The following is a 21,926-nucleotide window of genomic DNA, read 5'->3' on the forward strand; positions in this document are numbered from 1 at the left end:
AAGCTGTCTAGATGGAGTCGGTGTCTGGTTTTTCCCAAAACATGCCAGAGGTGGCAGCTGGGGCTCCTGCACCTATGGTTCATGGACACAATGTTGGAGCGGCGTGCGGGCGTTAAAGGGGTGGGTTAAAAAGTGCCCCCACCATCCCCTGGGGACTGCTCTGGCACGGACCTGGCTGTCGCGTCCCTGGTTCTGTGTTGTCTAAGTGGACCAGAACCTTCCTTGCGAGGACGACTCCTCACTTGGGTTGGTGACAGGGCACTTGTCAGTGCGCTTAGTGTTGCTGTATGGAACTCACTTATGCTGTTTTGTGCAGCGGAGGTATCATCTGAGGGCTCTGTCTTTTTTGTGCACACAAATCAGACCGCTCTGTAAAAGTTTTTCCTTCTATGTCCTTTTCTTTTGACTAGTTCATTAATAAGGAATAGGAAAGGCTGCAGAAGTCCTTATAGTTCCTCAGCGCCTGGGGTTTCGGTACCCCTTTGAGGAGAGTTTAAAAAAAAAAAAGGCTTCTCCTCAGGTAGTGGTGCCCGGTTAAAAAGGGGGCGACCGCTTTCCCTATAGAAGGGACCCCTGCCTTCAAGGACCATACTGATAGGAGGTCCGAGGCGCTGACCCGCTCCATGTTTACCATGCTGGGGTCTGCATAGCGGCATGTTGTGGCCTCAGCCTTGGTGTCTCAGACACTCGCTGAATGGGCAAGGTTTTGCACCAGACTGTGAAGGGGCGCAGGCTCCCTCCCTAATTTGTTAGACTGGCCGACCAGTTGGTCCAGGGCCTTGTATACGTCTGTGATGTTACACGGAATGCAGTATCCTTGATGTCAAGAGCCTCTGTTTCGTCTGTGGTTTTGCACCGCCTGATTTGGCTGAAATGCTTGTCTGCTGACCAAGCATCGAAAAAGCCCTGGCTGATTTACCTTTCAGGGATGGGAGTGTTGTTTTTTTGTGGTACTCACTGGTTGACATTATCAAGGATGTCACTGGAGGTAAGAGCACTCTCCTCCGTCCACCAGGGGAAAGGAGTCGCGTCCTTTCATTCCCTGCTCAGAAGTGGTATTTTTTTTTAGTCAGTCAGGGCCCCGCGGGTTAGCGCTCCCAGGCCGACAAGGGCTTAGCTGGGGGACGGAAATGTCTCTGGGTGCGCAAGTCGTACACGCTGGCACCCAAACTGGCCAATGTATGTAGCCTTACCCCTGCCCATTTCAGGGGTAGGGGGAACGGCTTTGCAGGTTCACAGCTTGGTGAAACTCCCTGCACTCCGACCAGTGGGTCTGCGAGGTGGTCTCTTCGGGGTACTAGGTAGAGTTCTTTCCTATCCAGATTATTTCCCTCATGGCTCCCTCTCCTTCCGAAAGTGAGTATCTGGCTTTGATGACTTGGGAGGCAATACAGACTGAAAAACCTCAGTCTGATCAATTAGGGGGAGGGGAAATTTGCAGAGTTGTCATGCTGTGGCTGGACAGTGACCTAGAAAAAAAATGTTTTGGATCATGAAAGTTAAGAATTGCCTTAAAAATAAGGTTCTAGACTGGATTCCATGCATGGGATTGAAGAGAAGAACCTCCAGAGGTAGAACTACATGCAAAGTGTGAAATGTTAATTTCAGAGAATGAAGAGTACCAAAGTTCAGTAATCTTAGCCAAACAGGGTGTTGTACATGTGAACATTTCATAGGATGCCTTTTTCTCCAAACATTTGCAAGGAAGAATGGAAACTAGGTAAAACTGAGACCCAAGTTCAGAGCCCACCTACAGCTGTGGACACATTTGTTGGTACCTGTTACAGATCATTAAAACACTTTTTTTCTTTGTAAAAAGGTGATACATTTAAAAGCACTTATCGCTTCTATACCTGCATATTTTGTTATGTCAGCGTGTAGGAAAGAAAGTGAAGATAGAAACTATTGCTTACTCTACAAAGATTCCAAAATAGCGAGACGGATTGATTGGTACCCCCTAGAAAAGATTAGTTGGATTATAGTAATAATGATGGTGGACGATGGCTTAGGCCAGTGATTGTGAAGCTTGGCACCCCAGATGTTTTGGAACTACATTTCCCATTATGCTCAACTACACTGCATCATGGGAAATGTAGTTCTAAAACATCTGGGGTTCCATCACTGGCCTAGGCTAGAAGAAGATGACATGTACCTGACCAAAGAAGTTGAGTGCACGTGCTCAGCGTCCTATGCAGAGGTTGTCTTTGGGAAATAGATGTATGAATGCTGCAGAGGTTGAACGGGTGGGGGATGGGGGGTAGTCAGTGCTCAGACCATACGCTGCATCAAATTGGTCTGCATGGCTGTCCTAGAAGAAAGCTTCTTCTAAAGATGATCCACAAGAAAGCTTGCTGTTTGCTTAAAGGGGAGATTCACCCTAAAAACTACTTTTTCTTATTACACTGGCCCCCCACATTACAATACGATTAAGGCTATTAGTTTTTTTTTTTATGCTGTACATACCTTTGTACAGCATATTCACCTGTGGTTTCCGGGTTGCGAGTCCCGCGGGAGTGGGCGTTCCTAACGTGTGTGTGATTGACGTTTTGACCAAAAACGAGTACCCCCCCCCCCCCGATTGGTGAAAGGAGCCGAACGGCCATGCGCAGTATAGCGCCGACTCGCCGTTCGGCTCCTTTTTGCCAACTGTGACGCGGCTTACGTGACGGGGGGAGCTCGTTTTTGGTCAAAATGTCAATCACAGACATGTTAGCAACGCCCACTCCCGCGGGACTCGCAACCCGGAAGCCACGGGTGAATATGCTGTACAAAGGTATGTACAGCATCAAAAAAAATACTAATAGCCTTAATCGTATTGTAATGTGGGGGGCCAGTGTAATAAGAAAACGTAGTTTTTAGGGTGAACCTCCCCTTTAAGACAAGTAACCTAAGGACGTGGATTACTGGAACCATGTCCTGTGGTCTGAGGACACCAAGATAAACTTATTTGGTTCAGATGGTGTCAAGCTTGTGTGGTGGGAAGCAGGTGAGGAGTACAAAGACAAGTGTGTCTTGCCTACAGTCAAGCATGGTGGTAAGAATGTCATGGTCTGGGGCTGCATGAGTCCTGGCACTGGGGAGCTACAGCTCATTGAGGGAACCATGAATGCCAACATGTACTGTGACATACTGAAGCAGGGCATGATTCCCCCCCATTCGGAGACTGCGCCGCAGGGCAGTATTCCAACATAATGACCCCAAACACACCTCCAAAACAGCCACTGCCTTGCTAAAGAAGCTGAGGGTAAAGGTGACGGACTGGCCGAGCATGTCTCCAGACCTAAACCCCATTGAGCATCTGTGGGGCATCCTCAAACCAAAGGTGAGGCAACGCAAGGTCTACAAAATCCACCAGCTCCGTGATGAGAGGACTCCAGTGGCTCTGGTGAACGCAATGCCCAAGAGGGTTAAGGCAGTGCTGGAAAATCATGGTGGTCACACAAAATATTGACACTTCAGGCCCAATTTGGACATTTTCACTTCGGGGTGTACTCACTTTTGTTGCTAGCGGTTTAGACATTAATAGCTGTGTGCAATTATTTTGAGGGGACAGCAAATTAACACTGTTATACAAGCTGTACACTCACTACTATACATGACAAGATATAATAAAATATTTACAAAAATGTGAGGGGTGTACTTACTTTTATGATAGATACACACAGCATGTACTCAGCCGTACATGCTTATGACTGAAGAGGGGGGCTGTCCCTCAAAGCGTAAGGCATATTGGATGCTGAAAGCGGTTCTATACCCTGCTTTCATCTACAGGTATAAGGATTATCTCCTTAACATACGGTTCAGGATATATTCACCTTGCATGCAGCCGCTGACGTAAGCGGCGGATGCTGCTGGAAAATCATGCGTGCGTGAGTGACGTCATCGCGGTTTCAACCACTCAGCGCCGGAGCCGCGAAACCCAGAAAAGCGGTGGGAATACGTCGGCTCCCTTAGCGGTGACTGGGAGGTGATGCTGGCGCTTTGTTCCAAGGTATTTCATAATGAGCTAGTATGCGTTATGAGCATACTAGCTCATTATGCTTTTGCCTTACAGGTTTTTCTTTTTTTTTTTTGCGAATATACAACCGCTTGAAGGGTCTACTCATGATATTGTATCCAGAAAGACATTTTGCTACCTCATAGGGGGGTAATGCAACTTAACCACTTGCCGACCAGCGCACGACTATTTACAGGTACGTCCCCTTTAATTTGCCGTTGTGGTGGCCGCGCGCGGACTCAGTGTCCCGCGATCGGGTCACAGAGCTGAAGAACTGGGAGATGTCAGTATAAACTCATCTCCCCGTTCTTCCCAGTGACATGTCACTGATTGTCTGTTCCCTGTCATCGGGTGACCCGACGTGATTGACGTTTTTTAAAAACGGCGCATGCGCCCTCCGTGTGCATTGCTCCAAAGTACGCCGCAAGGACGTCATTGGTTTCGACGTGAACGTAAATTATGTCCAGCCCTATTCGCGAACGACTTACGCAAACAACGTAAAAAATTCAAAATTTGACGCAGGAACGACGTCCATACTTAACATTGCGTGCGCCTCATAGAAGCAGGAGCAACATTACGCCGGGAAAGCCTTACTCAAACGACGTAAAAAAAAATCCGCCGGGCGCGCGTACGTTTGTGAATCGGCGTATCTAGGTCATTTGCATATTCTACGACGGAAGCGCCACCTAGCGGCCAGCGTAAGTATGCACCCTAAGATACAACGGTGTAAGAGACTTACGCCAGACGGATCTTAGCCTAATTCCGACGTATCTTGCTTTCTGAATACAGAAAGAAGATACGCCGGCGCAGCTTTGAATTTACGCAGCGTATCTATAGATACGCCGGCGTAATTCAATGCTGAATCTAGCCCTTATTTTATAGCAGAAGAGACATTGCATGCAAGAAAGTTCCCCTGCTCCCAGTTTTATTTATTTTATACTTTAGTTCCACTTTAAAATTTACCTAATTTCAAAAGCTAAATACTAAGTTCTAATTACATTAAAAACACAGCTAGACCGGTAAGTGCCCTGCAATAAAATGATAAAGTTATATGCTGTAGGCATATGCCTGCTATTTAAACTGCCAGTCCACTGGATGCAGCAGTTCCTCACATGCCAGCTGTCTCAAGGCACCCCATTCTGTAAGTAAAGGTGGGACATGCCGATAGGTTAATTGGCTTCTGTCTAAAAACTGGCCCTAGTATATGAATGTGAGTTAGGGACCTTAGATTGTAAGCTCCTTGAGGGTAGGGACCGATGTGAATGTACAATGTATATATGTAAAGCGCTGCGTAAATTGACGGTGCTATACAAGTACCTAAATAATACTACAAACCATCACCCTCTGATGAATGGGGGTCAGGTCAGAGGTCTAGCTCTAGCATTTATAAGTCTTTAAATGGTAGTAAACATAGGGCTAGATTCAGATAGCCCGCTGTAAGTTTGTGCAGGCGTAGCGTATCTCAGATATGCTACGCTGCCGTAACTTAGTGAGGCTGGGGCTGGATTCACAAAGAACCTGCGCCCTAAGTTACGGCGGCGTAGCGTACATCTGCGGCCGTAAGCGCGCCCAATTCAAATTCTGAAGAGGTGGACGTGTTTTATGTAAATAAAACATGACTCCACGTAAATGACGTTTCTCACGGACGGCGCATGCGTATCCCAGTGCGCATGCTCCTAATCACGTCGCAAATAGTCGATGCTTTCGACGTGGACATAAATTTACGCAAAGCCCTATTCGCGAACAACTTACGCAAACGACGTAAAATTTTCAAAATTCGACGTGGGAACGACGTCCATACTTAACATTGGCTATGCCTCGTATAGCAGGAGTAACGTTACGCCGGAAAAAGCCTTACGCAAACTACGTAAAAAAATCCGCCGGGCTCACGTACGTTTCTGAATCGGCGTATCCAGCTCATTTGCATATTCTACGCTGAAATCGACGGATGCGCCACCTAGCGGCCAGCGTAAATATGCAACTGAGATACGACGGCGTAAGAGACTTACGCCAGTCAGATCTTAGCCTAATTTCAGTGTATCTTGCTTTCTGAATACAGAAAGAAGATACGCCGGCGCAGCTTTGAATTTACGCGGCGTATCAATAGATACGCCGGCGTAAATTCTTGCTGAATCAAGCCCATAGTTTTTTGGCTTGTACTTACCTGTAGGTACAATGACGATCTCCTAAACTTGCACAGTTTAGTACAGGGCTCTTCAAACTATGGCCCTCCAGTTACTACAATTCCCATCATGCCTGTGAATATCAGAGTTTTACAATGCTGCATGGGGTGTGTAGTTCCGCTCCAGCTGGAGGGTCATAGTTTGAGGATCCCTGGTTCAGTAGATATTCACACTACATGCAGTCGTTGGCGTCACAGAGAAACACGCTCTGGTGTAGGACCTTTAGAGCCTGTGCCATAAACAAGGGCGCATGCGCAGGTTTGACGTCATTGTGGCTCCGGCCACTCATGTATCTGGAGGCCACGCACCCAGGACGACGACCGGGTGAAGATGAAACCCTGTCAGCGGTGACAGCGTGTAGCTGGAGGGCTTCGTTTTAAAGTAAGCCTCGCATAATGTGCTAGAATGCTATGCATACTAGCGCATTATGCATTTGCCTTACAGGGGAAAGCTTTCTGCAGCAGCAGTTTAATACCGCTTTAACCACTTAAGACCCGAAACATTAAGCAGGTAAAGGACCTACCCTCTATTTGCGATTCGGCACTGCGTCGCTTTAACTGACAATTGCGCGGTCGTGTGACGTGGCTCCCAAACAAAATTGGCGTCCTTTTTTTCCCCCACAAATAGAGCTTTCTTTTGGTGGTATTTGATCACCTCTGCGGTTTTTATTTTTTGCACTATAAACAAAAATAGAGCGACAATTTTTGAAAAAAAAATTCAATATTTTTTACTTTTTGCTATAATAAATATCATTAATATCATAATAAAAAAAAATGTTTTCCTCAGTTTAGGCCAATACATATTCTTCTACATATTTTTGGTGAATAAAAAAAAAAAAAAGCAATAAGCGTTTGATTGGGTTGCGCAAAAGTTATAGCGTTTACAAAATAGGGGATAGTTTTATGGCATTTTTATTAATATTTTTTTATTTTTTTTTACTATTAAAGCGGAGGTTCACCCTCCAAATCAACTTTCCAGCATCCTTAACCTCCACCCAATGTAAGCATCATAGCGTTGTAAATTTTTTTTTTCAATGGTCCCTTACCTGTACTTTGATGTGCTTCCGGGTTTCCATCCCATCGGGGAGTGGGCGTTTCTCTACTTTCCCCCGACGGCGCTGTGCATTGTGGGCGCTGTTTGCTTGGTTCCGTTGCAGTGACGTGTGGGCCAATCATAGCACATCAACTGATCTCTCTGCGCGTGTAGTCTCGCGCTAGGTGTGCTGTCACGTGACGCGGGAAGCGGGTCACATGACCCGCAAAGCGCGTCATGTGATGAGGGCGGATACTGTGCTGGTAAAGGAGGACTAGTGTTACATCACAGCGGGGCGTGTCCTTTTCAGGACGCCGCCGGCCGTTGTGATGGCAACTGTGCAGTGTTGACGGCGCGACTCGCCGTCAACACTTCGCATGCGCGGGATTACGCGGTGAATGCTGGGAGATCAGCATTCACTGCATCCCGGAAGAAATACAGGAGGGCTTCAAGGTGCCCTCAATGAAGATGGCAATGTCCATCACAAGTTTTTATAAAATATCCTTTACTGCCAAAGCGCGATCGTGGCGGCTGCAAGATCGGCAATAGTAAGTAAAGAACTGTGTATTTGAACAGCAGCAGAGTAGTCTTAAAAAAAAAAAAACGTTTCCCAGCAGAACCTCCGCTTTAATGGCGGCGATCAGCGATTTTTTTCGTGACTACGACATTATGGCGGACACATTTTTGGGGCCATTGTCATTTTCACAGCGAAAAGTGCTATAAAAATGCACCGATTACTGTGAAAATTACACTGGCAGTGAAGGGGTTAAAGCGGATCTCCACCCAAAATTTAACATGATCGCATAATTAATAATGCTCCAAAACGATGTAGAAATCGATATTTTCAATAAAAATAATAGGGTTGTCCCGATAACACTTTTTTAGGACTGAGTACAAGTACCGATACTTTTTTTTTTATGTACTCGCCGATACCGAATACCGATACTTTTTTTTAAATGTGTCCCCAAATGCAGCCATGTCCCCCCACAAATGCAGCCATGTCCCCAAACATATCCAGCCGTGTCCCCCCTACATATTGCAGCCGTGTCCCCCCTACATATTGCAGCCGTGTCCCCCCTACATATTGCAGCCGTGTCCCCCCTACATATTGCAGCCGTGTTCCCCCCACATATATGCAGCCGTGTCCCCCCCACATATATGCAGCCGTGGTCCCCCCACATATATGCAGCCGTGGTCCCCCACATTCCAGCCGTGGTCCCCCACATTCCAGCCGTGGTCCCCCACATTCCAGCCGTGGTCCCCCACATTCCAGCCGTGGTCCCCCACATTCCAGCCGTGTCCCCCATACCTGGATGATGCCGCACGTGCCACCGTTAATCAGCGTGCGGGGAACAGCTTTCGTTTGAATAGCTGTACCCCCGCCGCGTATAGACACTCCCCCTTGCGCGGGATTGGACAGATCATCCGTCCAATCCCGCGCAAGGGGGAGTGTCTATACGCGGCGGGGATACAGCTATTCAAACGAAAGCTGTTCCCCGCACGCTGATTAACGGCGGCGGCGGCTTTGCGGTGGCAGCGGGGGACGACAAGTATTCTATTTTAGTATCGGGGGTATTTGCGGGAGTACGAGTACTCCCGCAAATACTGGTATCTTTACAACCCTAAAAAAATAATATTCACAGTACCATAAAACTAGATGGTCTTCTGGTCTGCCTTCCTCGGGTTTTTCTTTGTTTCCTGTCCCGCGCAGTGTCTTCTGGGAGCTCGTTTCATAGCTCCCTTGATATCGTATTCTTCCCATGTTAGACAAGATATCGCGCGATTTCATGGCAACACAGACGCCAAAGCCGGTCCCCGTTGCTCGCGCGCATGCGCGAGATCTAGCGGTGGATGCTGGGACATCAGCATCCACCTTGAAAAGGAAGTGCCGGGCTGTGGGCTTATGCCCACAGTTAAAATGGTGCCTACACCGGAAGGGGGAATATAACTTATTATTTCACACTGCGGAGCGGCCGGCGGAGACAGGACACATGAGTTGCAGAGGTTACGGTAATTTAAGTTTTACATAGCCAATTAAAAAAAAAACGTATCTGGCGTGGGAGATCCGCTTTAACCAGGAGGGGGCGTTGTAGGGGTTAAGTGTGCCCTAAGGGAGTGTTCTTACTGTGGAGGGGGCGTGGCTGTGCGTGTAACGTCACTGATCGTCGTTCCCTAACACAGGGAACAGACGATCAGCGACAGCCACACTAGGAAGAACAGGGAAAGGTGTGTTTACACTTACCTCTCCCCGTATTTCAGCTCTGTGACCCGATCACGGGACACCGGCGGCGATCGGGTCCGCAGGTGCAGTCACGTAGAACAGAACCAGGCGGCGCGCTCGCGACCCACAGGTACGTGCCTGTGCCTATGTATATCGGTGTGAAGGGGTCCTTAAAGCGGTTCTCCACCCTAAAGTGAAGTCCCGCTGATCGGAACCCTCCCCCCCTCCGGTGTCACATTTGACACCTTTCAGGGGGGAGGGGGGTGCAGATACCTGTCTAAAGAATGCCGGGCAAAAGACGGGCATTCCGTCACATCCCGTCGCCCCCCCCCCCCCCCCCGTTGTGTGCTGGGAACACTCGGCTCCCAGCACACAGCGGGAGCCAATCAGCGGGCGCGGTGAAACTCGCGCATGCGCCGTAGGGAACCGGGCAGTGAAGCCGCAGCGCTTCACTTCCTGGTTCCCTCAGCGTAGATGACGGGGGGAGCAGCAGGGTGACGAGCGATCGCTCGCGCTTGCTGCGGACGGCGCTGGACTCCAGGACAGGTAAGTGTCCTAATATTAAAAGTCAGCAGCTGCAGTATTTGTAGCTGCTGGCTTTTAATATTTTTTTTGGGGTGGAACATCCGCTATAACTGGTCACTTTATTTATTGGCGTATAACACTCACTTTTTTACCCTGAAAATAGAGGATAAACTGTGCCTGCGTGTTATATGCAGGGGGCAGTGGAACATTTTTTTTTCTCCTGAAACTTCCCTCTTAAAGTTAGGGTGCGTGTTATACGCCGATAAATACGGTAATTTCCATATTCTTTATAAAGCTCCTCAGCTAGGTCTAATACGCGAGTGCTCTCTGTAGAAGTGATAAGAGGACGTATAGTAAACCCTATTCTTGGAGCTGCATGTGAGCCGTCATTGTGCCACACGCTCCTGATGCTCACGCAAGTCTGCAAGGGGCGAGTTTCTTCATGATGGGCACATGCCAACAGAAGGGGGTGCATTTTGTATTGATAGGCAGTGCTGCTAAGATGTTGGCAGAATTTTTTACGAAACTCAAACACATCTCCCAAACAAATCTACATCTGCTATTCTTCCTACACGTGTTTGCGGGACGTGAATAGTAGAGATACATTTGTTCTGCATAGAGAGCCCATCACTTGATTTATGTACACGTAACTTTGCCATAAAAGGTTTGTATTTCATGCACTAGCTGCTTAGTAAAAAAACAAAGCACACATAAGAAAAGTAACATAAATTAAAACTTTGTTAAACAATTTAGCCTGATGAGGCTCGTTATGTCTCACTTATTTTACACAACTCATTATAAAAACTTAGACATTTAAAAAAAAGAGAACCTGTTGTCAAGCGAAATAAACACTTTACCCAAGACTATTTTCAGCTGCCATTCTTAACGATCAGATTTCCATCGGACAAATCTGTGGAATTTTGTCCGAAGGGCATTGGTCGCGAACTTGTTCTGCATACAGACGGAAGAACTTTTTCAGCCACGTGGTTTTTCAGCTCTTTAGCGCCACCGTTTGGTCAACTTCTGATAAAGTTTCTGGTGGTTAGCATTGGTTCGAAGCATGCGTGTTTGTACTAGGGATGTCCCGATACCGAGCATTTCCCCGAGTACTTGTACTCGGGGGAAATGCTCCGATGCCTCACCCGATACCTGGGCAGGCAGGGGAGTTGCAAGTCTTCTCCCCCGTGCTGTCTTTCCCCCGTGCTCGTTTTCTCTCCCCCAGCTCCGTGCCCGTCTTCTCTCCCCCCCAGCTCCGTGCCCGTCTTCTCTCCCCCCCCAGCTCCGTGCCCGTCTTCTCTCCCCCCCCCAGCTCCGTGCCCGTCTTCTCTCCCCCCCCAGCTCCGTGCCCGTCTTCTCTCCCCCCCCCAGCTCCGTGCCCGTCTTCTCTCCCCCCCCCAGCTCCGTGCCCGTCTTCTCCCCCCCCCCAGCTCCGTGCCCGTCTTCTCTCCCCCCCCAGCACCGTGCCCGTCTTCTCTCCCCCCCCAGCTCCGTGCCCGTCTTCCCCCCCCCCCCAGCTCCGTGCCCGTCTTCTCTCCCCCCCCCAGCTCCGTGCCCGTCTTCTCTCCCCCCCCAGCTCCGTGCCCGTCTTCTCTCCCCCCCAGCACCGTGCCCGTCTTCTCTCCCCCCCCAGCTCCGTGCCCGTCTTCTCTCCCCCCCCAGCTCCGTGCCCGTCTTCTCTCCCCCCCCAGCTCCGTGCCCGTCTTCTCTCCCCCCCCCGCCCCGTGCCCCTCTTCTCTCCCCCCCCAGCTCCGTGCCCGTCTTCTCTCCCCCCCCAGCTCCGTGCCCGTCTTCTCTCCCCCCCCCAGCTCCGTGCCCGTCTTCTCTCCCCCCCCAGCTCCGTGCCCGTCTTCTCTCCCCCCCCAGCTCCGTGCCCGTCTTCTCTCCCCCCCCAGCTCCGTGCCCGTCTTCTCTCCCCCCCCAGCTCCGTGCCCGTCTTCTCTCCCCCCCCAGCTCCGTGCCCGTCTTCTCTCCCCCCCAGCTCCGTGCCCGTCTTCTCTCCCCCCCAGCTCCGCGCCCGTCTTCTCTCCCCCCCAGCTCCGCGCCCGTCTTCTCTCCCCCCCAGCTCCGCGCCCGTCTTCTCTCCCCCCAGCTCCGCGCCCGTCTTCTCTCCCCCCAGCTCCGCGCCCCTCTTCTCTCCCCCCAGCTCCGCGCCCATCTTCTCTCCCCCCAGCTCCGCGCCCATCTTCTCTCCCCCCAGCTCCGTGCCCATCTTCTCTCCCCCCAGCTCCGTGCCCATCTTCTCTCCCCCCAGCTCCGTGCCCATCTTCTCTCCCCCCTCAATTTGTCAGGATGGAGAGCGGAGGTAGGAGCCGCTAAACCAGGCTCCTACATTTTCAGAATGAACAGAGTCAGTGATCACTGACTCTGTCCATTCATATAACTGAGCATCGTAACCTGTGTTTACAATGCTTCAGTTTATGAATGGAGAGGAGCTTCTCTCCATTCATTTCAGCTGAGGCTGCAGAGATAGGGACTGGGGAATCTGTGTCCTTAGTCCCTTTCTCTGTCTTAAAGGGGAGATGTCAGAGGTCTGTTAAGACCCCTGAAATCTCACCAAAGCCCCCCCAACAGGGCCGAATTAAAAAAAAGATATTGCAATAAATATAAAAAAACAAAACAAAAAAAAAACACCACACTGACAATCCACTCATACCCCCCCCCCCTAAAAAATAAAATAAAAAATACTGCCACAAAATACTGCCAAAAAAAAAAAAAAAAAAAGTATTGGTATTCGGTATCGGCGAGTACTTGGAAGAAAAAAAAGTATCGGTACTTGTACTCGGGCTCAAAAAAGTGGTATCAGGACAACCCTAGTTTGTACTTTGGATTTTTTTTCCCGGCGGACTTGTGTAGACCACGTTCAGATAATCCGACATCACACATTTGTTGTCGGACAGTTTGAAAGCTAGCCATGAAACATTTGTTGTCGGAAAACCCAACAACAATTGTCCGATGGAGCATACAAATGGTCGGATTTTCCGACAAAAGACGTCCATCACATATTTTTTGTCGGAAAATCTGATCGCGAGTACGAATCACAGTGGTGCTAAAAGAGCGCTTAAGGCTGCATTTGCATAGCCGTGTAGCTACGGTGCAAATATCAGCGGCAAGAAGCCAATGATTCCTGCCGTCAGGATAGACAGCTGCATGCATACAGCAATGAAAGGCTGTCGATGGCCACAGATATTCGTGCCGCTGGGATTTGCACCTTGGCTAGATGCCCGTGCGAATGCAGCCCAACATTTCCTGGCCGAATGCTAGAATTCTGAGAATGGCGGTGTCTATCTAAAGCTTGTAAGCATTTATTCCCCTTGACGTAGGCCGATTGTTCCAATGGTAGCAACATACGCAAACAAAAACATTATTATCACTGTAGCAAATGCAAAGCCCAGTAGAAGACCTTTTTTTGTCCGCTCTAGCTCAGTGACCCATTGATGTTGGTCAGCATAGCGCACACTGCCCAGAGCTGATTAGTTATGCCTGCCAAGGCAAATGGCAAAACGTTATCAAAGAGATGATACTGACGAACTCGGTCAATATCTTGATTGATGCAAATTCTTAGACGAGCGAGGGAATTTATATCAGTGCTTCGCCCTGTGGGTTCTTCGATGCGCTTTTCAGAATGTGGAGTAGAGGTGACCACCTGTTCTTGAATCTCATGCTTTTCTTTTATATTATTACTGCTGGGTGTGTTTGGGGCCTCCTTTGTCTCCATTTTGGTATCCTCGTCATCGGCAATCTCAATTACATGGTCAGACGTGGTCACCACTTCTTCTACGACTTTTTCTTCAGTTATAACCTCTACCATCTCTTCCTCACCCCCCGACTGGTCTAATTCCACAACTGCATCCTCTACGCCCGTGGAGGTTGCCACTACTAAGGTTTCTTGACCTTGCTCACCGGATGATGCCAAGATGTACATGGTATTTTGATCTTCTGAAGGTTGACTTAACAGGACTGTAGCTTCACAGGACTCACGAGGCAGGGCGGCCGTTATAATTGGGGGCACGACTGCAAATGCGCCAACAGATTCCACCAGGTCCTGTATACCAAAATCTTTATCTGCGATAACCCTGTCGCCAGGTTCCAACAAATCCAAGATCCCAGATGACTTTGCGATGTCCCTTGTTGATGCACAGCCAGAATACAGGGGACTTATAAATATCACAGCTCCATGGGGTGCTATGCCAAGCATACCCTTGTAAGACGCATGACTGTAGCATATCTGAGAACTTGTGTTGTCCGTATTACTTGTCTGCACTTTAATTTCAGCACAATGTAAGGTCACCCGGGCACGAGGGTAGGAAGCTTTGAAGCACTCCGGCACATCTTGGCAATCGGTTTCCCGGCTACGCCAAAGTGGTATTTCTCCAAGGACAAGGTATAAATAGTGAGCCCATGTGATGACAATCCTAGTGACCCTGTTTTGTGATATGTTAAAGCGCACAGCTAAGTCTTTATCGTGGAATCCTTGCCGAACTTTACATAAAAACAAGAAGAACTGGTCAATCTGTGGCATGGCCTCATATTCCGTTACAGAATGCTTGTTGAAACTTGCGTTTCCTTCCTGTTGGCATTGCTTCCATTTCTCCGAACTGCCTTCTGTTTCAGTCAATGTTGAAAACACAACTTTGAAGGTGGAATAATCTTTGAAGCCGGTGTAAAAGTTAATAAGGCTCGAGTCTGTGGAAAACCGCTCTAGGAAGAACGTGTTTTTCTCCAAAGCGGCATTGCGTTGCTGCAACCTTGCGATCTCTTCTCGAGCCGCGTGCAGCATTTCTGTGTCCGTCATCGGGGGAAGGTCATAACAGTGATCCAGAATGGACGTGGTTATATCCGCCGGCTGGGATGGCTTGCTATTCTGCACTGCGGGTTGTAAAGGCAAAATAGGCTGAAGCGTATTTTTTGCAGACCTAGTGATGGGAAAGAAAAAAATAAAAAGTTAGTGTTGAAGGTTATTTTTTATTTCACATAAAGCTGTAGTTTGGATTAAAGGGATGTTCCAGTCAGTTTTTATGTTTATTAAAAGTCAGCAGCTACAAAAAGTGTAGCTGCTGGCTTTAAATAAACAGACATTCACCTGCTCCAGGTTCCAGCGACGCGCCGGCCAGGGCTCCGCTCCTCTCCGGCTTCTTACTTCCAAATGTGGGCACCCGGCCGGGACAGCTTTCGGCTTCACGGCCGGGCACCCACTGCGCATGCGCGAGCGGCGCCATGCAATTGGACAGGCGATCGCCTGGGACCTGTCACGTGTCCCAGGCGATCGCCTACAGGGAGGGGCTGCAGAAAGGCGTCTAGGCTATTCGCCTTAGCAGCCCCTCGGCGGAAGGAGGAAGTGGGACAGGAAGTCCCACTCCTGAAGCCCCCCACCAAAAAAAAATGACATGCCAAATGTGGCATGTAAGGAGGCGAGGAGAGGATTAAGCGGAAGTTCCACTTTTGGGTGGAACTCCGCTTTAACCACCTGCTGACCGCTTGCAGTAAAATATATTGCGAGCGGGCGGCAATTAGAGACACAATCACGTACATGGAAGCGATTGCCTTTCTTCTGGGTTTGGGGTGCATATTCCCACGCCCCCTACTCACGCTGTAATTGGACACAGAATGAGTTTGGCAGCCGATCTCAACCAATGATATGGGCTGTTCTGAGTTCTGTGCTTAAAAACACAGAACTTTGTGTACTTTGAACAACGATCTGGCTGTTTCTTCTCCCTGAAAAGCAGGGAGAGATAGTAAAGAAAAAGCAGCACACATTAGGCACACAGTTAACCCCCTTAACTGCCCCTAGATGTTAACCCCTTCCCAGCCAGTGTGTGTACAATATCATCACTGATCATTGTACAGTAATAGCTTGAATTACAAGCAAAAATTTGTTCCAGAAACATGCTTGTAATCCAAAGCACTTGTATATCAAAGCAAATTTCCCCATAAGAAATAATGGAAACTCAGATGATTCGTTCCACAACCACTGCTGGTCTATGCAGTACTGTATGTGGCCAGAGGGGTGCGGGGGCACTGGTGTATGCAGTACTGTGTATGACCAGAGGTGCGGGGGCACTGGTGTATGCAGTACTGTGTATGACCAGAGGTGCGGGGGCACTGGTGTATGCAGTACTGTGTATGACCAGAGGTGCGGGGGCACTGGTGTATGCAGTACTGTGTATGACCAGAGGTGCGGGGGCACTGGTGTATGCAGTACTGTGTATGACCAGAGGTGCGGGGGCACTGGTGTATGCAGTACTGTGTATGACCAGAGGTGCGGGGGCACTGGTGTATGCAGTACTGTATGTGGTCAGAGGTGCGGGGGCACTGGTGTATGCAGTACTGTGTATGACCAGAGGTGCGGGGCGCTGATGATGCTCGGAGACACTCAGGAACTGTTGACACTTCAGGGTGCGCCAACGCATATTACGCCCACCCAACTGGGAGTATCTCAGAGTTCTCCAAGAAATGCTGGGAGCCACCAGTGCCACCGGACCTCTGGCCACATACAGCAATATATACACCAGCGGCTTGAGTCCTGCGAAACACAAGGCTCGCAAGTCAAGTCAGGATTTTTAAAAGAAATATAGCTGGTCTTCCGAAACGATCATATACGGCAGTGATACCTCAACATCACTGTATTAGTGTCACTAGCAAAGTCTGTTATTTAGTGACCTTCCCATATACAGTGTCGTTTAGCACCAGATTGCCCACCACCCTATCACAGTACAGGCCTGGACTGATCCTCCCCAGGCGCCGGAAGGAAGTGGGAGCTGGGTGCCTCTAAAAAGAGGGTATCCCCCCCCCCCCCCAAAAAAAAAATTACATGCCAAATGTGGCATGTTGGGGGTAACCATCACTTAAAGCGGAAGTTCCATTTTTGGGTGGAACTCCGCTTTAAGTAAAATAAAAGCCCTTGCAACACTCCCCGGTTCCCATCAACACCATTATAATCCTGGCAATTAAAAGAAAAGAAAAAATATCAAGCTGGAAAATTCGAGGCGGTTTACCCAGAGTTCTTCTTTAAAACAGACATCTGTTCCTCTGTTTGCGCATTTGTTGTCCACTGAAATATACACGGCACGCTATAGGGCTTGAGATTCCTTTTACCCGTCAATGTCTTCACAAAGTCCGTCGGAAGAAAATGTTTAGAACACACCCGGGTGCAACTGGATATCTGCAACAAGAGGAAAGATGTGCATTACAGTCTACGCCCTGCGATACCGCTATTCATTTTTCATGAAGCGAGAGTGGACCTTTCAATACCTTCACAAGCCTGCGTGAATAAATAGCTGACAAGTCTAAAAAAGCAGCAAAAATATATATTTTTTCAATGAGTTTTTTTACAATAAAAGCAGACTTTGGGCTCCAATCCTTTAACGCAGGGATATGCAATTAGCAGACCTCCAGCTGTTGCAAAACTACAAGTCCCATCATGCTTCTGCCTCTGGGTGTCATGCTTGTGGCTGTCAGAGTCTTGCTATGCCTCATGGGACTTGTAGTTCTGCAACAGCTGGAGGTCTGCTAATTGCAAATCCATGTTATTGTAAAGTCCCAACATGTTATACTTACCTCCTCTATGTAGTGAATTTGCACAGAGCAGCCCCTATCCTCCTCTTCTGTACTCTGACCCCCTAAGTAGCTTGCTATGGGGGCACCTGAGCCAGGGGGCTCCCTGTGTCCATTCAGACACTGAGCTTCTGTTCAGCCCTTCCCCCTCTCTCTCTCCTGATTGGCTGAGTTTGATTGACAGGTGCTGTGTCTCAGCAGAGACAGAAAGAGACTCGGACAGGTTGAGGCACTCATGGACATCGCTGACTAGAGAGGAGGCTCAGGTAAGTATTGGGGTACTTTCACACAGGGGCAAGGAAAATGGCATTTTGTGACATTTCAATAAAGTTAATCGCGCTGGACACTATCCTGTGTGCACGCCGGTGAGAATGATCCCTAAGGCTCGGCTCACATCTTGGCGTTCTGAATCATTGGTGGAATCTATTCCGCCCACGATTCAAAATAGCGGCAAATTGCAAGACGCCCGTGCGTTCCCTGTCACTTCCAACGGCACCCCAATTGTAGTGCAACCTTCTTTCGTGACGACAGGCGTCCCACGATTGTTTGCGCAATTTTACTGCGATTGTCATCCGACCAATAGCTGCAAAATCGCACCGCTATTTGGGTGCTATTGGAAGTGACAGGGAACGCGCGGGTGTCCCGCGATTTCGAATCGCAGGCAGGATTAAGGCGATTCCGAAATGCCAAGATTTGAACGCGGTCTAAAAATGTTCAACCTGATCCCTAGATCAATCAGTTTTCCGATTGCTTAATCGATCAGACTCGATCTACAAAGTTCCACCATGGCTGAGTGACATGCCAGCGGCAAAATCAATCCAGTGCTCGCCAAACTGATGGAATGAAGAGTGTGCGGTTTACTATCGTTAGTCAATCGTTCAATCGATTGTTCCAAGACACTAAACTGATCATATTGATAAATGTAAGGCCGCCTTGTTCCTCTCCCATGATTAGTGGTATGGAACGATCGATTGAATAACTATATTGACGTGTTTTGTTCCCTTTAGACCCCTCATAACTTTAATCACATTGAATGTTTAATTGATGACCGATTGATACGTGTATGGCCACCTTTACACTTCCTGTTCTATCAGTCACATGGAACGATCAATTGATCATACCGATACATGTATAGTCACCTCTACACCCCCCATCATTTTAGTGACATGGAACGATCTAATGATCATATTGATAAGTGTATGGTCACCTCTACACCCCCCCATCATTTTAGTGACATGGAACGATCTAATGATCATATTGATACGTGTATGGTCACCTCTACACCCCCCCATAATTTTAGTGACATGGAACGATCTAATAATCATATTGATACGTGTATGGTCACCTCTACACCCCCATAATTTTAGTGACATGGAACGATCATATTGATACGTGTATGGTCACCGCTACACCCCCCATCATTTTAGTGACATGGAATGATCATATTGATACGTGTATGGTCACCTCTACACCCCCCATCATTTTAGTGACATGGAACGATCTAATGATCATATTGATAAGTGTATGGTCACCTCTACACCCCCCCATCATTTTAGTGACATGGAACGATCTAATGATCATATTGATACGTGTATGGTCACCTCTACACCCCCCATCATTTTAGTGACATGGAACGATCTAATGATCATATTGATACGTGTATGGTCACCTCTACACCCCCCATCATTTTAGTGACATGGAACGATCTAATGATCATATTGATAAGTGTATGGTCACCTCTACACCCCCCCATCATTTTAGTGACATGGAACGATCTAATGATCATATTGATACGTGTATGGTCACCTCTACACCCCCCCATAATTTTAGTGACATGGAACGATCTAATAATCATATTGATACGTGTATGGTCACCTCTATACCCCCCCATCATTTTAGTGACATGGAACGATCATATTGATACGTGTATGGTCACCGCTACACCCCCCATCATTTTAGTGACATGGAATGATCATATTGATACGTATATGGTCACCTCTACACCCCCCCCCCCATCATCATTTTAGTGACATGGAATGATCATATTGATACGTATATGGTCACCTCTACACCCCCCCCCCCATCATCATTTTAGTGACATGGAATGATCATACCGATACATGTATAGTCACCTCTACACCCCCCATCATTTTAGTGACATGGAACGATCTAATGATCATATTGATAAGTGTATGGTCACCTCTACACCCCCCCATCATTTTAGTGACATGGAACGATCTAATGATCATATTGATACGTGTATGGTCACCTCTACACCCCCCCATAATTTTAGTGACATGGAACGATCTAATAATCATATTGATACGTGTATGGTCACCTCTATACCCCCCCATCATTTTAGTGACATGGAACGATCATATTGATACGTGTATGGTCACCGCTACACCCCCCATCATTTTAGTGACATGGAATGATCATATTGATACGTATATGGTCACCTCTACACCCCCCCCCCATCATCATTTTAGTGACATGGAATGATCATATTGATACGTATATGGTCACCTCTACACCCCCCCCCCATCATCATTTTAGTGACATGGAATGATCATACCGATACATGTATAGTCACCTCTACACCCCCCATCATTTTAGTGACATGGAACGATCTAATGATCATATTGATAAGTGTATGGTCACCTCTACACCCCCCCATCATTTTAGTGACATGGAACGATCTAATGATCATATTGATACGTGTATGGTCACCTCTACACCCCCCCATAATTTTAGTGACATGGAACGATCTAATAATCATATTGATACGTGTATGGTCACCTCTACACCCCCCCATAATTTTAGTGACATGGAACGATCATATTGATACGTGTATGGTCACCGCTACACCCCCCATCATTTTAGTGACATGGAATGATCATATTGATACGTGTATGGTCACCTCTACACCCCCCATCATTTTAGTGACATGGAACGATCTAATGATCATATTGATAAGTGTATGGTCACCTCTACACCCCCCCATCATTTTAGTGACATGGAACGATCTAATGATCATATTGATACGTGTATGGTCACCTCTACACCCCCCCATAATTTTAGTGACATGGAACGATCTAATAATCATATTGATACGTGTATGGTCACCTCTACACCCCCCCATAATTTTAGTGACATGGAATGATCATATTGATACGTATATGGTCACCTCTACACCCCCCCCCCCCATCATCATTTTAGTGACATGGAATGATCATATTGATACGTGTATGGTCACCTCTACACCCCCCCATTATTTTAGTGACATGGAACGATCTAATGATCATATTGATACGTGTATGGTCACCTCTACACCCCCCATCATTTTAGTGACATGGAACGATCTAATGATCATATTGATACGTATATGGTCACCTCTACACCCCCCCATCATTTTAGTGACATGGAACGATCTAATGATCATATTGATACGTGTATGGTCACCTCTACACCCCCCCATCATTTTAGTGACATGGAACGATCTAATGATCATATTGATATGTATATGGTCACCTCTACACACCCCCTATCATTTTAGTGACATGGAACGATCTAATGATCATATTGATACGTATATGGTCACCTCTACAAACCCCCCATCATTTTAGTGACATGGAATGATCTAATGATAATATTGATACGTATATGGTCACCTCTACACCCCCCCATCATTTTAGTGACATGGAACGATCTAATGATCATATTGATACGTATATGGTCACCTCTACCCCCCCCCCCCATCATTTTAGTGACATGGAATAACGACATCGCTGACCACCTATACCTCTCCCCTGGTATAACATTGCGATTACCTTGAAGTTGGGTCCCGGCTCTCGGCGTATGCGGGTCAGCCAGGCACGGTGTCTCTGCGGCTCCACATGGAGGGCTGGGATTCTATGGAAGGAGATCTTCTTGTCTGCATTGTACCTGGCATCACTGTTACAGAAAGGGACACAGCAGTGATAGGCAGCCATGGGGGGCCCACCAGTCTAACACATACCTGGGAAAGGGGACCCCCAGGTGGGCTCTGTGCCTCACACTCACCTCAACTGGATGGCACCCCAAAACCAACAGTGTGAGGTGACAACCCACCAACACTCAGTACTCAGCCCTCTCCCCCCAAAAACCTTTCAAACTTGCCCGTCTGTGCGCAGCATTAGGCTATCCACCTCACTGCGCATGCGTTAACCAAGCAGCGCAGGCTTCCGCTTCCGGCTATGCGTGTCATGTGGGTGGGCGTGGCCGGAAGTTCCAGAGCGTTCCACCGAAAGAAAGCTGACACTGCGCATGCGTACACCTGTCTTGTGGGCGGGGCAGAATAATACAGAGCGTTCCTCCGACGAGGAGACAGTCGTGAGAATGCGTATAAGTGTCATGTGGGTGGGCGGGGCAGTAGAAA

At 48.1% G+C, this 21,926-nt stretch overlaps 1 protein-coding gene across 1 annotated transcript; it reads right to left on the reverse strand.

Annotated features, from left to right (window-relative positions):
* Positions 1-12,908: 12,908 nt before the first annotated feature.
* Positions 12,909-21,747, reverse strand: LOC120920280. The gene is made up of 3 exons (XM_040332267.1): positions 21,340-21,747; positions 16,951-17,117; positions 12,909-14,871 (listed from the first exon to the last, which is right to left on the reverse strand). Exons 1-3 carry the CDS (start codon positions 21,499-21,501, stop codon positions 13,374-13,376), a joined length of 1,827 nt encoding a protein of 608 aa, XP_040188201.1. The 5' UTR covers positions 21,502-21,747; the 3' UTR covers positions 12,909-13,373.
* Between the last annotated feature and the right edge of the window lie 179 nt (positions 21,748-21,926).

This window comes from Rana temporaria, chromosome 13, assembly GCF_905171775.1.
Source record: "Rana temporaria chromosome 13, aRanTem1.1, whole genome shotgun sequence".
Lineage (NCBI taxonomy): Eukaryota > Metazoa > Chordata > Amphibia > Anura > Ranidae > Rana > Rana temporaria.